We start from the raw sequence: 14,266 nt of genomic DNA, 5'->3' as shown, positions 1-14,266 counted from the left end.
CGAGTCCGTCGCCCTGCCCAAGCCAGGCAGGCGCTCATTTCCACAAACATCAACTTTTTAAATCACCCTAAGGCAATGCCCCATGACCCGCTGCCCATCACGCCAAGGCGCACAGGCCCGGGGACGCCGTGCGCGGGGCGTTACCTCACGGTCAGCCCCTTGGAAGAGCCAAGCCCTCAGAGCTGCCCACGGGCCTGCGACCACCGGGTCCCCCTGACCGCTCCACCGCAAGGAAACGCTTCTCTGCACGAGAGCAAATCCACCCCGCGCTGCTGCACCGGCACCGCCTCCCCTAAGGCACGAGGGGCACGACGCTGCCCCAGACCCCCGATTTCTGTCAGCCTCTACCAGCATTACTTTCCTAATAAAACTTTCAAGTGCAGACAGGAGGCAACAAAAAGAACCCGTCCCTACAGAAACAAAAAAATTAAAAATAATAAATAAAGACACCTTTCACCTTCCAGGGAGGATTTTTATTACCACTTTCCCCACCCGACCCGGGTGACCGGTCGGAGCTACCGGAGCCGCACGGAAAGGGGGTGGGGAGGGGGGTGTCCCCGTACCGCCCTCCCTGCCGGGACTCACCAGCACGTCCCTAAAGAGCAGCTGAGACGCCGAATGAACGGTCCAGTCGACGGCCCCTCCGTCTGGGATCTTGATCCGGATCACCAGCGCCTGGCTCTCCATGGCGCGGGAGGGGCCGCAGAGCAGCCAGAGCATCCCCGCCCCGCGGGCTCACATGCTGCGGCGGACCCGGGGCTGCCGAGCCGAGCGGAGGTAAGCCGGGCCGGGCCGGGCCGAGCCGAGCCGAGCCGGGCCGGGCCTGCGCCGCCCCGCCCCGCCCGCAGGAAGGACCCGCTGCCCCGGAACCAAAACCTGAGGGGCGGGAAGAGGGACAAGAGGAGGAGGAGGAGGAGGAGGCGGCGCCATGTTGGGGGGAGGAGGAGGAGGGGGGCCGCCGGCGCTTGTGGCAGCTCGCGGGGCAGCGCAGAGACACTGGCTTTAATAATTTTTTTTTCCCTTCCGTTATGCCGTCTCCTTTTAACAGGAAAACCACTGTTGAGACAGCAAATCAGAGCCAGGCTGGGACTCCTGTCTTAGTTAAGAAGTGTAGAGGGTCCCCAGTGCTCCCAAAATACAGAGTTGGGAGTCTCCTCCAGGGACAGCTGCTCCGTAAGAACTCCCGGGGCTTTTGTCTCCATTCCCCCCCCGCCCCCCCCAACACGTGTGCAGACAAACCCGCTGCTCTCCGCCTCGGGGTGAGACCCCTACCCTGACCCCAACACTGGACCACAACGCAAACCAGTAGCGTGGGGCACTGGAAACGGGGCTGCTCTGTGCTCTGCCCATTACTGGAACAGCCAGACATCTATATTAACGTGCTTTAAGCAGCTTTGCCAATAGCTGTCACATACTTACTTCACTCTTTCCTCCAAATTACAGAATACTCAGCTAGGTATCTTTGATACAGACTCCCGGGTAAAATTCTTCCATCAGAGTTTTTTCATGTCTGGTCAGTGGTACAGCTAAAACCGGTCCGTTTCAAAACACGGTCTGCCTTAAAGCATAGCTCTGATAAAGGAAATCCCTGTTAAAAGCTTACATCCAGCATCCTCAGTAGCAGAAAAGAATGGTTATCAGTTTGAGCATGACAGCTATGTAATCTCTGTACCACAATCACAAACCATGATATATGTTCAGCCTTCAAAAAAAAAGCTTTTTCCCTGACAGAAGTTAGAGGGAAGGCTCTCCGCTCCATACAGCTCTGCAGCACAAAACTTTCCGGTTCTTTTTAGTGGGAGAAGAGCATTAATCCCCATGGTAGGCTGGCTATTGATCTGGACGTTTTATTACAATCTCTCACATTATCATTTATGACAAACTGGACTATTTGAGTGATATTATCAACTTAGAGGGGGGAAAAAATGGAAGGTATATTTGATTTAATTCCTGAAACATCTTCAAGCTTCCTCATATGAGAATTCTACTTTGTCTGAGCTTGAGAAAAAAAAAGGATCTTTCAATGGCCATTAGCAGAGATAAATTCTCTCTCTGTTCAATAACTTTATAATTTAGTTCCTACACTAGAAATTAATAGACCCTCAACTCCTAAGTATCTAAGGGATTGGTGCTGCCCACACAGACATCTTTCTGTTCAAATGAACCTTTTACCTACAGTCCCTGTATACCTTTCAGTCAGGTTCATTTCAATCAGATTCATTTCTATTAAATTTTAAAGAATAGGATACAAAATCATAGAATTTCTATAGAAACGCAATTTTTCTAAAATGTCTCTCTCATTTACAAGACTATGGGGAAAACCAACTCAATTTGCCAGATTTGCATAAATATTATTTAGCTTTTCCAGGGCTAATCATAACCTTAATCCCCCATTCTGATTTGTGATGATGCAGCTGTAATCAAACTTCAAGGTTTTTATATCATAAGAGGCACAGCACATAAAGCATGTGCTTCTTTATACAGGTTTGCTTTTGCTACATACTTCTTTAAAACCCATGTTTCATAAGAAATTTTCATTCTAACTGCACCAACATTTGAAACAAATAGTTATTTTATCATCCTGCAGAATTTCTGCTATAAGAGCAGAACTTCACCAAAATCTAATCTTATATTTTTCCTCAATGTTGGGGGAAAATCTGTGTAACAAGAACACAGGTATTTTTTTAATATGTATCATAAAATATTCTTAAAGTTCAGTATTTGACTGCCCCAAGAATCTCCTCTTAAAAAGTTTGACACAGGAAGTTCAAGAATTCCAGAAAGCCACAGAAAAAAAAAAAAAAAAAATTAAGCAGACTGATTTTCTCCACTAAATCCAGATGACAAGCTGTCAGCAAGAAATATGCATGGATCTCCTATTTATAATGACGTATCCAAAGTTATTGTCTATCCACAATGAAATAGCGTTCAAAATCTGCAAAGGAACAATATATCAGTTCTTTAATTACAGGAGGATCATGAAGCCCATGACTTCTATAAATTCTGTTTTTATTTGCATGGGGGAAATATCCTCCATCAGTGCCACAGACTTCCAGGCTGGTTTTATGCTACAAGCACAAGAACAACTGTCTATGGCAGTCTGCTGCTGCTCTCTGCTGCTTTCCATTGTGGTTAGGGAGGAGAGAGGAGATCTGGAGATGGCCACAGAAAGAAAATAAATGTTTGTTTTCAAGGTAAAGCAGAATGCTGACACAGAAGGATACTAAAATGATTAGATTTGCCATGCGACAGAATCTCTCAGGAGTATCGGTGAGTGGTATGGAAAAAATGCTGTCCCCCACTGATTGCCTGGAACATGGTTATCATGATAATGTGCAAAGCCCACAAAAAGTAAGAAAATAAGTCATTACTTGTTTCTCTCTCTAATTCCCACGGCAAAAGAAGTTATGTAACACAAGTCATTTTCTATCTTTTCACTACCACAGACATCATAATGAAGTTTTGAGCCCCTCTACCAAAACTCCATAAAAAGAAGAGGGAGGAAAGAGCTGACTCCCTTGGCCCTATTCTTGAATATTCCTGTTCCAGGACCTGTCACTGGGAGGTTTTCCTTGCTGGCAGTGGAGGGATGTGTGAGCTTAGTCTCCGGAGTGGATCAGGCTGATGCAGGCGAAAAATGCAGTGCTTAGAACATGCACGGTCCTTTTTACACGGCATTTTTTTTTTACATATATGCTATGTGCTATTTTTATAATAACATTTACAATATGCCCATTGTAAGTATTTAGTGGAAACAAAAGCAGGTAAATTAATGCAAATTACACCAGGCCATAGCAGGAGTTGAAGTGCACTACAACAAGCATGAGGATCCAAAACTAATTTCCTCCCGTCCTGTGCTCAGACCGTTGGATAGAAGGACACAAGGCACAGGAAAGAAGCTGAAGATAGAGTCAGAATGTCCAACATTTTCATACAGCTCCTACTGAGCATCTCTGGGAAATATTAACCTCATTACTACTAGAATTTGGCCAGCTATGACATAGGAGCACCGTGCATTTACCATGTAACAGACTACATAGGTAACATTTGTTAACTACGTGTGCGAAATGTCAGTCAACATTTTAACTATTAAAGATGTTTTGGAATACTGTATTACCAGTACTGTACTATATTACATGTAACTCAGATACAGTATATAAAACAGACTCAGAGGAATCAGAATCTAAATGCCAGTCCTTGGTTCACTAAATTCAATTCATCATCTCTGCTTCCTCACTGTACCAGTTTCTAGATAGGTATTATAAATAAAAAAGACAAGCTCTTCATTTCCTAGAGAAAAGGGCACCTGATCATTGCTTTAGTAGCATACATTTTCATGTCTTTTTTTTAAAGAGAGTAATACGTAACTTTTCACATTGATAAAATAATGTATCATGGTGAAATTCACCTTTTTTTTCCTTCCCACATCTTCAGATTGCCAGTGAGTGCAGCAAACTGAATTCCCTTAGGCTTATGGAAGAAGTAGGTCAACAGTGTCCAGGCTTTCTATACATATTCTTCTCTAAAATGCATCTCCTAGGAAAGAATCACCCAAGTGTACCAGCTTGATCAACACATGTATAGATTAAGTTCCCTTAAAACTTGCATTAAAACTTGCAGAAAACTGGCTGTCTTGCTTCCTTCCATACGTTCCCACTGTCCCTTGCAGTCCCTTTGCACGGGCCTGAACAGGCAGAAACACTTTGCACAGGCTCTCTGGAATGAGGCAAATGACTATTTACGAACCAAATATCAGGAAATAAATGATCTTACTTTCAATTTAGTGGGAGCAGAATCTGGCCTCAAATGGATCTTTAAAACTCTTTCTTACAGGAAACTCATCCTGAACTGAAAAAAAACCCAAAACCCCACAACAGTAAACTTAATTTAGGCTAAATTATTAAATGTTTAGTTCTTGCTTTAAATTATGAACATATTTTGAAATACAGCAGATTACAAGCATGTTTTATGTATATTTTAAAGACTAGATGATACACAATTACTGAAAAATTACAACTTAAACTATGCCAGTTGGATTGAGCAAAAATGGCTGTGTATCGTTAATGATGTTACTGTACCCCATCAGACCAGCTTCAAGGGCTGCATAATTGTTTTTCTGTCAACCTATAAATTCTTGAGTAACAACAAAATTATTGTGATTTTTCTCACTAAATAATTCATATATCACAAAGCATGTATATAACCAGGCCCATGAATCACTAAGCATGTAACAGTCATATCTAATGGCATTTCTTCTTGTTATAAAAACAGGCTTGACTTTGTAATATTTTATAATTGTGTTCAAAAATTTCAAGCATTCTTTAAAAGTGGTCTATTTTGAAATTTACGTTTTAAACTGCAAAGTTTCCTTGATCAGGTTTTTTGTCTGAAGGATTGCCTTTAATCATGTTTTACAGTTTTAATTCTATTAGGATTATTAATATCACCAAAAGTAATAAATTGGTTTTATAATGAATTAGAACAGGGCTCATAAACTGTGCTTAAAGTGATGCAATTGCTATTAAAATCACTTTAAGCCGTCTATAGTCTGCCTTACCAAGCAAACAGCAACCATACTGCATCCAAACTGGCTAAATTATAACAGAGTATTCCATCATTTCAAACCTTAGGGACTTCCTTCGTATTATTTTAAATGCTGAACAGATATATGACTTTTTTATAAGATAGCTTTGTCACTGAAAATATTAATAATAACTTAGACACAATCATGATCTCTTAGAGTCTGCTGCAGAAAACTCTTGTGCTACACAGACATTACTTTCTAAAAACTTGTCACAGTGCGTTTACTACAACATTATGATGTATTAGCATAAATAATTAAGGTTAAACTACACTCACCACCTATGAGTAATAAATATTTGTGATACATTAGCCCTCTATTTCAGCTGCATTTATTCACTTACTAATTCACAAAGGTCAATAACTGACATCAAGTGTCCCCATAATTAATGCAAATTTCGGTGTTCTACTGCACACACACTTTATTTAAAAGACTTAAATACAAAAAAAGTAATAACATCTTACTCTTTTCTAGAAATAAAACAAAAATCTTTTAAATAAAGTTGGAATATATTCGTGACAATTTTTATTCTACATTCCCCTTGCTGTAATGCCAAAGCTGACACTTTTTCTTAGGTGTATTTAAACTGAACAATACAGCCCAAGAAAGCATAATGTGACAGCTCCTTCTGTAAATATGTATATTTTGGAATGAAATCAAGACAACTCTCAGAATTATTAACTTACTTTTTTATGGTGAACATGATTAAGGATTTACAGCAAGAGCCAATTTAAATTAAATGGCCAAATTAAATAATATGTGAAGCAAAATCTCCTTTGTTTCAGGCAAAGTTGGTCTAAACCAGAGGCCTTAAGGGAATTCAACTATCAAGAAATACCTAAGTTTCATTCAGTAGTAATGATCAACACAGATCAGAGAGATCTATAATTATGATTTGCAAAGAGATTTAGACACCAAGGATCTTTTTACTGCTATTAGATTCTCAAAGGGGTCTATTTAGTCAACTCACACTTTTCTTCTTTGTTTTTCTTGCCTATAGAATGATTATAATAAATACTGTTTTATCAGAAGTTTTATATGTGTCCAAGACAAAAGGCACTAACACTGCAGAATGAACTCTGGATTCCCGATCTCCTTTTCCAGAAAGCATTAATAATGGAAGGAATATCAATAAGTCTGAGAATACTTGCAGCTGAAGAGTACCAGGCGGAGGCAAGAAACTTGTTGCCCACTCTGTCCTATTCTAGACATCCTTCCTACCAACTCCATCCTTCGCCATCTGACCACCCCCCCACCTCTCCTATTCCATTGAAACTGTTTTTGCTAAAGTCTCTCATTTACTCGATACATTTGGCAGAGAATGAACGTTTCCTCCACTCCATTGTCCTGTAGGAGCTCCAGAAGTTCCGTATCATCGTTCCACTTCCCTTCTCCAACTTCTTTACTCTCAGCAGTTTAAAAAAAAAAAAAAAAGTAGCCTTTCTGTTGATGAGTAATTAACTCGCCTTCCTACTTCACTGCTGCTGAGCTGGAACTACTTTTAAGTAAATTAGCTGATACCAGTGGACTTTCCCAGAAGAGCTCAAACAGGACTGACAGTTTCTCTCAAATGACCAACTCTGATTAAGGCTGAGGTTATTGATGTAGTTATCGTTTTACAGATTTTCAGTATTCATGCTGTTCCCTGAGCACAAGTGAGCCTGGTAAGCCTAAGCAAGCCCACAAGGAAGCTCACACTGGCATGCAAGCACAGGTACATCACTTCGTCAGGTAGTTCTGTTGTTAAATTTGATAAACTGCTGCTCTAACTTGCAGGAGTCTTGAGAAAAAGTGAGATCTGTTCATGCCTGCCAACTTTTGCACGAAAAGCATAAATATGCAAAACCAAAGAAAAAACCCAAAAGATTCTACCTAATGCTACTACGCACTCAGAATTACAGCAGGTCAACCACACAAAGCACATTAAGGATGGATCTAACTTCTTCTTAAGTCAATAAAAGGTCACTTGGCTCCAGGTTTCTCTGAAGACTGGAGAAAAGCACTAGATATCACTCCAGGGAAAGAAAGGAGATCAAGAAGGGGACACAGCGACTTACTTTTGAGGCAATGTGAGAGTACTAATCATAAACAATTGGGAATATCAATCCTTGCTAGTATCTAAATCTAATATTAATTTACATTGGGAAAAAAGTTAAGAAATTCACATTGAAACTGGGTCCACCTGAAGGTGAACAAGTAGTACACCTTCCAGTGACAAAAGGAGCACTATTATGTGTGAAAAATATTTAAGTACGAGCTGCCATGTTCACATTACTAGTTACAAAGCTTTATTAAACATAAAAACACCCACGTGTTATCACAATTTGGAGGAGCAGACAGTAACAGAAAACAGTATTTCTTGGGGTACTATCATTAGTGCTACAGAGTCTCTAGTGAAACATTTGTCAAACATACAAAAAGGTATAAAAGTGAAATATAGTAATTAAGACCTGGGTTTTATCGATTGTGTGGCTTAAGTAATTTTTCACAACAAACGTAAGATTTAATAAGTAGTTAAAGATCCTGACTTGGCTGTAGTCATTAGCATGTAATTGAACTGGTAAAAAAGATCAGTTAAACCTATGTTGATTACCACCTTATCTTTGAAAGGCAATTAAGGACTTCAATCATTGCAACAAGATTTGATTGTGCAGCCTTTATTGGACATTGATCTTTCAGCAAAGCGCAGTTACATTTTCCATTAATTTACAGTAACACAGTTTAACTCAGATACCTGAGACCATTGACCTAGGTAAGATGTAATGCTAAGCGCTCGTTTAGGTTAAGATGCCCCCAGTAGTCATTACTGTTTAAAAAGACTGCTACAAGAAGTAGCTACCTGATCCTCCAGGTTTAGACTAAGGTTTCATTTATCTGAGGGAGTTGTTAACTGAGGTGAAACAAAGCTCTCTACCTTTTTATGTCATTTCTCACTCATTTAAACATCATTCTTGAATACAGTAAAGAGATGATTAAGGCAAGACTTCCAAGGTAAACTACACTTTATTTCAAATGGAGATGGCACAGATCAAATCTGTAAAAAGTTAGAAAGGTCGTTGTGGAGTTCAATCATCTACAAAAAAATAGGTATTGACATTAGTATATGTTGCATACACAACATATGCATAATACATACAAAAAGGAAACTGCTGATTAAAACAATTACAAGTTATCTATCCTAGACCAGAGATATTAACAACGCCTGGTTCCCTACAAGTTTGTCTGACAAAGCAACAGGGTTACAAGATAACCTGCAAGCATTTTACAGGCAAGGGAGAGCAGTTAGGTGCTACACATGCAATAATGCATCTTTGGCAATTAAACTGCTAGAAGCTCATCTTTGAAGCCCGCTTCAGGGACACTCTTTAGTTCAAGCATTTGGACTTCTCCGTGGCAGAAAACCCTGCTCTCCTCATAACTGGAGTGTCCCTTTAGGAGCTGACTGCCACTAGGCGAGAGATTATGATGCTGGGGATTAGAAAGGTAAAGCAGCAAAGGCTCAGCAGAGAATAACACTCTGCATGCTCATCCTTGCCCTTCCCATGTTCCCCCAAGCCTTACAGAAATTTTGGAGACAAGATGGTATGAATCTCCTTGGCCCTCAACATTTCCACCACGTGTTCAGGCCAAAATTTAGGAGAAGTGATAAAAAAAGACACTAAGAAGTAGGTATTCATAGCAAAGCCAGCATAAAAGCCAGAAGTATTTTACCTTTGGTTGAGGACAAGCAAGTAGATTTATATTTATACTTGAAAATTATTTTTCTCATGGTTTAGTAACTCAAGTGTTTTTCCTTATAAATAGTGTATTTTCCCTGTTAAGTACTGTAAGAGGTCACATACAAGCCTTAACAAAATGAATGAGTGATACTATATTTGCACTCTGCCCTCAGACATCTTCTAGTTCATCCTTTAGCATGATCAACTTCATAAGAGCAAGAGGTCTATTGATTTTCATGTAATACAAGAAAATATTACATTTGCTTAATTGTTACACAGTGAGATCATTGAACAAGAAATCAAGTCTCTATTTAATGCTGCAAGCAGCACAGAATTGCAGTAATCAATAGGGTAGTTTGTCAAAGATGTTCTCTAAGGAGACTTGCCCATCACTGTATGGACAAGGAGTCATGTTGCCTGCATTTATTGAAAAACAGGTAAGCAAAGTCAGCAGTACACATTATCAGAAATCAAACAAGCTGCAGCGAGTGAAGGTGCAACTCCAATGAAGAGCTGTATTTATAGTCTGGTAATTAAAAACCACTTTATCAACTTTCTGTTGAGACTAAACCTTTACAGCAAGATATTGACAAGATCCATGGCAATGAATGAGCAGTATTTGACTTTAAACTTATGAGGTGCAGTTATTTAACTTTATCCAATACAGCAAAAAACAGTTCTAGAAAAATGCTAGCACTCACTTTTATTATTAATGAGGCTTCTTATAATACCGTCACTTCATCTTTGAGACCCATTTAACTTGCATCAAGAATATTCTCTGAAATTAAATAGAACAGTGCAAGCAATTCTCTGATTAAAGTGTTATTTAGTGTTGCTTTTAGAAAAAACACACGTATTGCTTCATTAAGTGGGAAACAGTTCCATTATCTGGAACTAAGTAAAAAAGTATTTAGATGAAATTATACTGTAGTCATAGCTTGATAATCATTTATTTAGGAACAGTGATTACCCTCCAAAAACAGTACCTACCCATTTCACATTTATCTTCCTACTTATGAAAACTGGAATAATCTTACATCATCAGACATGGGATTTGGAATAGACAGCATTATTTGTTGGCACTAACGCTAAGCACCAGTTAATATATCCTGTACAGGTGTTTCTGTTGTTTGAACTTACTATCCAATAATTCCATATTTCCACTATCCAAATAATTCCCTAAAAGATTTTCTTTGCCCAGTTTTCTAACTGAATTTGCCATTCCATCATTATATGTGCCTGTTACAGCTGTGTTCAGTTACAGCTGAAGAAATCGGTTATTCTTCATCAAAAAAATGAGGGTGGTATTCTCCTCACTCTCCTGCATTAATTAAAAATACCAGCAATTTGTAAATTAGCTCAAGGGACAATCTTGTAGATTACTTAGGTTTTGTTACTTACCTATAAAGCAACCAAAGAAAAAAAAATAATGCAGATATCTAGAGTTCAAGAATTGCAAAAGATACAAGCATAAGATGTTATTTTAGATATTTTATTTAAATATAATTTGAAGAAATGTGATACAGCCATTTTTAACTTAGGGTGGTATTTTTCCAGAGTCCTCCAGGCAGTGGTGAATAGCCAGTGCCACGGATCCATTCCAACGTGCTTGCAACTATGACAATTAATGCATTATGAAATATTTAGTCTAAACCTAAGCAGCTTAATCTTTCCAGAGACATTCTGAAAATGTCTAGTGTATTCACAGTTTCCTTGCCCACATGCTACAATTCAGTTCTTTAAATTGTTAGATGTATCTCTTTAAATTATCACGTTTGTTCAGCAGTACTAGTCACTGATTTCTATAAATTCTAATACCCTTAGAAATATTAATTCTTCTCCCAAGGCTTCTACTTTTTCAACTTTACTGACCTCTGCAAAAATAAATCTCTTATGACCAAAAAGTCCATGAAGCTTCCTGAAGACAGCATGTTAAGTAAAATAATGCACTGTAAAAAAAAAAAAAAAAAAGTTGCCTTCAGTTCTTTTTAGTCAAAAGTAGATATTTGTAGCAGCTGTAACACAGAAACCCACCAAATGACAGGTACTCGAGGGCATGATTTCAGTACATTGCGCCTTCATCTTCTTTATTTAGAAAATAAATAGTAACTGGGCCATGACTTGTATGAACAGTCTCTGTGACACTGACAAAGAACCAGGAGCCAATTCCATATAGTAAAGTTGGGATGCCTAAGAAAAGACAAAAACATGTTACATACAAAGACAGCAAGCCAGGAAAATTAAAACCACCTATTAATAGTAGAGAATAATGACTCTAAAATGAAACTAGAGGAAAAGCATTCCTGTAAAGGCTGCCTTATTAACATTTTGCCTTTATGAAATGCTTACAAGCAGCTATCAGTACATAGTACCCTTCTTGTGTATGAAACACACAAGAATCAGAAAGCACCTTAAGAAAAGCAGAAGGAATTAACAGAAGAAGATGGGAGGATACCAGTATGAAAGAAGTGAAACATGGGCATGTATACAGCCTGATTTCTACCTATTAAAGAAAAAACATATATATCCAAACACTAAAAACCAAACTCCCTGGAAGTTATCAGCTCAGGGTTTGTCTGTGTATCAGAGTAGAGAGAGGAAGGAAAATAGGCAGCGACTTCAGAGATCAGCATGAAACTGCTCTTGGGAAAATTTGATCAGTAGTCAAGACTACCAGCTCTAGGAAAGCTGGAATGAGTAGAAAAGGTGTATATATAAAGAGCACCATCATTTTTAGCACTACCAAGTCAACCATCTATTACAGACAACAATATCTGACTTAATATAGGGGGGGGAAAAAAAAAAAAAAAGAGACGGATTAGGCTCTGAATTCAGAAAGGTACAGAAACACCGAATTTAACATGCTTAAAGTTATCCAAGTGCTTAAGCTAGATTCTCAAAAGAGAGAGGAGTTGACTTTTTAGTCACGCTTGCCCGTCATTAAATGGGAAACATGCAGGGTAGCTGCAAGGAACACAGGGCAGATGAAAGGTCTGACTGTGGAGGGAAAAATAAACTCAAGTTTAAAGTTACTATTAAGAAATCAATCTTTGTGATGACATTTTCTCGCCATGTCAGTTAGAAAGATCAAAAAGTGAAGACTAGTAGACAGGTTTTGTAAAGTCACTGAAGACTTGCAAACCAGTAAGATTTATTTTTTAAAATTAAATATGAAGAGAAGAAACTGGTGAAATCAGTTAATGTGACTGTCACCATTTAAATAAGTATTGTATCCGTATACTAAGTTTTGAATAATTATGTATTTCAACATTTACCTATATCCATTTTTACATTAATCAGGTACTGATAGAGCATATTTACTTATAAGCATTTATATATTGCAGCAGCACTTTAGGATCAAGTGTGGTCCGAGTCCTCCACTACATTAGAAACTGCCTGTATGTAAGATGCAAAAAATTAGCCCAGGCGCTTTCTAGGAAACAAACCATCTCGCTTCATCTAGCGCTCATGTCCTTGCTCAGAGGACTGAAATTCATCCACGGCAAACAGAACATAGGTTTCTGGGTGGAAAATGATCCATACCAACCGATGTTAGGCGGTTAAACAACAAGCGCCCGCGCGTTTGTTTTAAGGCGGTTTAATTTTTCTCTCTCACAACTGGACCGAGAAGCACCAACTCAATAAGAACCCCCGAGAGTATCGATCTGCAGCCCCGCGTTCCCACCCAGGCTGAACGCTCGGGCGTTTTCCCATCCGCCTTTTCTTACACCGCCGAGGCGCCTCAAAACGGATTCCCTCAGCTGAGGGGGCGCGGAGCGGGGCTGAGGGGGGGCGCGGAGCGGGGCTGAGGGGGGGCGCCCGCCTCAAGCCCCCACTCCTTCCCTCCCTCCCTCCCTCCCTCCCTCCCTCCCTCCCTCCCTCCCTCTCTCCCTCTCCCCTCCCGCCGGAGGACGCAGGAGCCGAGGAGCGCGCCGGCCGCCCGCCTCACGGCCGGCCGGGCAAGCTGAGGGGAGGCCGCGGAGCCGTCCCGGGACAGGACTCACCGGCGTTGAGCACCTTGAGAGCGGTGAAGGCGGCGTTCTGTAGCGCCAGGTCCTGCGGGGCGGCGCGGGAGCAGTGGTACTTGATGAAGGGGAAGCAGCCGGTGCGCAGGATGTGGTAGTTGGCGCCGTTCACCCGCCAGTTGAAGTGGGAGAGGCCGAACTGGTCGTTGCGCACCGCGCTGTACTTGACGCAGTACGAGGTCCAGTGGGGCAGGCCGCGCTGCCGCAGGTGCTGGCTCAGCACCTCCGAGGCGGCGGGGCGGGACGCGGACGCTGCCCCCCGCCACAGCAGCAGCCCCAGGGCCGCCTCATGCAGCCGCCTCAGCGCCCGCATCCCGCGGGGCCACCGCGGCCCCCCCCGCCCTCCGCCCGCACCGACGGCTCCGGCCCCCGCGCCTGCGCCACCGCGGCGCCTGCGCCGGAGGGCGGGAAGGGGCGGCGGCGGCGGCGGGGTCAGGCCTGGGGGGGCCGGGGCGGGCCCCCGCCCGGGCAGCGGCGGGGCGAGGGGGAGCGCGGCGGGGCGGCGGGTCCCCGAGAGGAGGGCCCCGGCAGGGCCGCGGGGTGCAAGGCCGGAGCTCCCCGCGCTGAGGGGGCCAGGCGGGGGGCGCGGGGAGTTGGATCGTCTTGCCCGGCGCAGAGCGGGAGAGGGGCGGACGCAAGCGCGAGAATATCACAAAGAATCGGGCAGTGAGGGTTTTAGAAAGGGTTTTGCTTACAGCGTGACGGGAGGGAGCGCTCGGTGTGTTGCTGGCGCATCTCCCAGCTGCAGCCTCGGACAAGTTAAAGTGCGCTCAGGAGAAATGTGTTAAGCCGCGCTGATTTTACGGGGTGAAATCTGACAGTGATACCGGGTTTAAAATAGTTATTTGAACGTGTTAGGCCCCTTCGAAGAGGAATATTTTTAAATTATAGCTAATATTCCATGGTACGGTTTGTCTAAATAAAAGCTAAGGGTTTGAACC

The 14,266-nt window shown here is 41.7% G+C and overlaps 2 protein-coding genes across 8 annotated transcripts in view; both read right to left on the bottom strand.

Moving 5' to 3' along the window:
• Nucleotides 1-818, bottom strand: part of MAP2K5 (mitogen-activated protein kinase kinase 5) — a 140,265-nt gene extending 139,447 nt beyond the window's left edge. For all 3 annotated transcript variants that reach the window (XM_074917412.1, XM_074917415.1, XM_074917416.1), the window contains exon 1: nt 586-818. In XM_074917412.1, the coding sequence (XP_074773513.1) occupies nt 586-720 (135 nt within the window). In that variant the 5' untranslated portion in view covers nt 721-818. The remainder of the gene's footprint in view (nt 1-585) is intronic.
• Nucleotides 819-7,971: 7,153 nt separating this feature from the next.
• Nucleotides 7,972-13,714, bottom strand: C13H15orf61 (chromosome 13 C15orf61 homolog). 5 transcript variants are annotated; one of them, XR_012634487.1, is made up of 5 exons: nt 13,305-13,714; nt 11,335-11,490; nt 11,173-11,249; nt 10,002-10,078; nt 7,972-8,654 (listed from the first exon to the last, which is right to left on the bottom strand). XR_012634487.1 is itself a non-coding variant. In XM_074917443.1 (3 exons), the coding sequence occupies exons 1-2, from the start codon at nt 13,636-13,638 to the stop codon at nt 11,363-11,365; spliced, it is 462 nt and encodes a 153-aa protein (XP_074773544.1). In that variant the 5' UTR covers nt 13,639-13,714; the 3' UTR covers nt 10,772-11,249; nt 11,335-11,362. The 5 variants fall into 5 exon arrangements, 2 of the variants coding, with proteins under 2 accessions (XP_074773544.1, XP_074773543.1); XR_012634486.1 differs by having other exon boundaries at nt 7,975-8,654; nt 11,173-11,490; XR_012634488.1 differs by lacking the exon at nt 10,002-10,078 and having other exon boundaries at nt 7,980-8,654.
• Nucleotides 13,715-14,266: the final 552 nt, after the last annotated feature.

Source organism: Athene noctua, chromosome 13 (genome assembly GCF_965140245.1).
Source record: "Athene noctua chromosome 13, bAthNoc1.hap1.1, whole genome shotgun sequence".
NCBI classification, from domain to species: Eukaryota; Metazoa; Chordata; class Aves; order Strigiformes; family Strigidae; genus Athene; species Athene noctua.
Note: the sequence above shows the minus strand (reverse complement) of the source record. Positions and strands in the feature narration are given on the sequence as shown.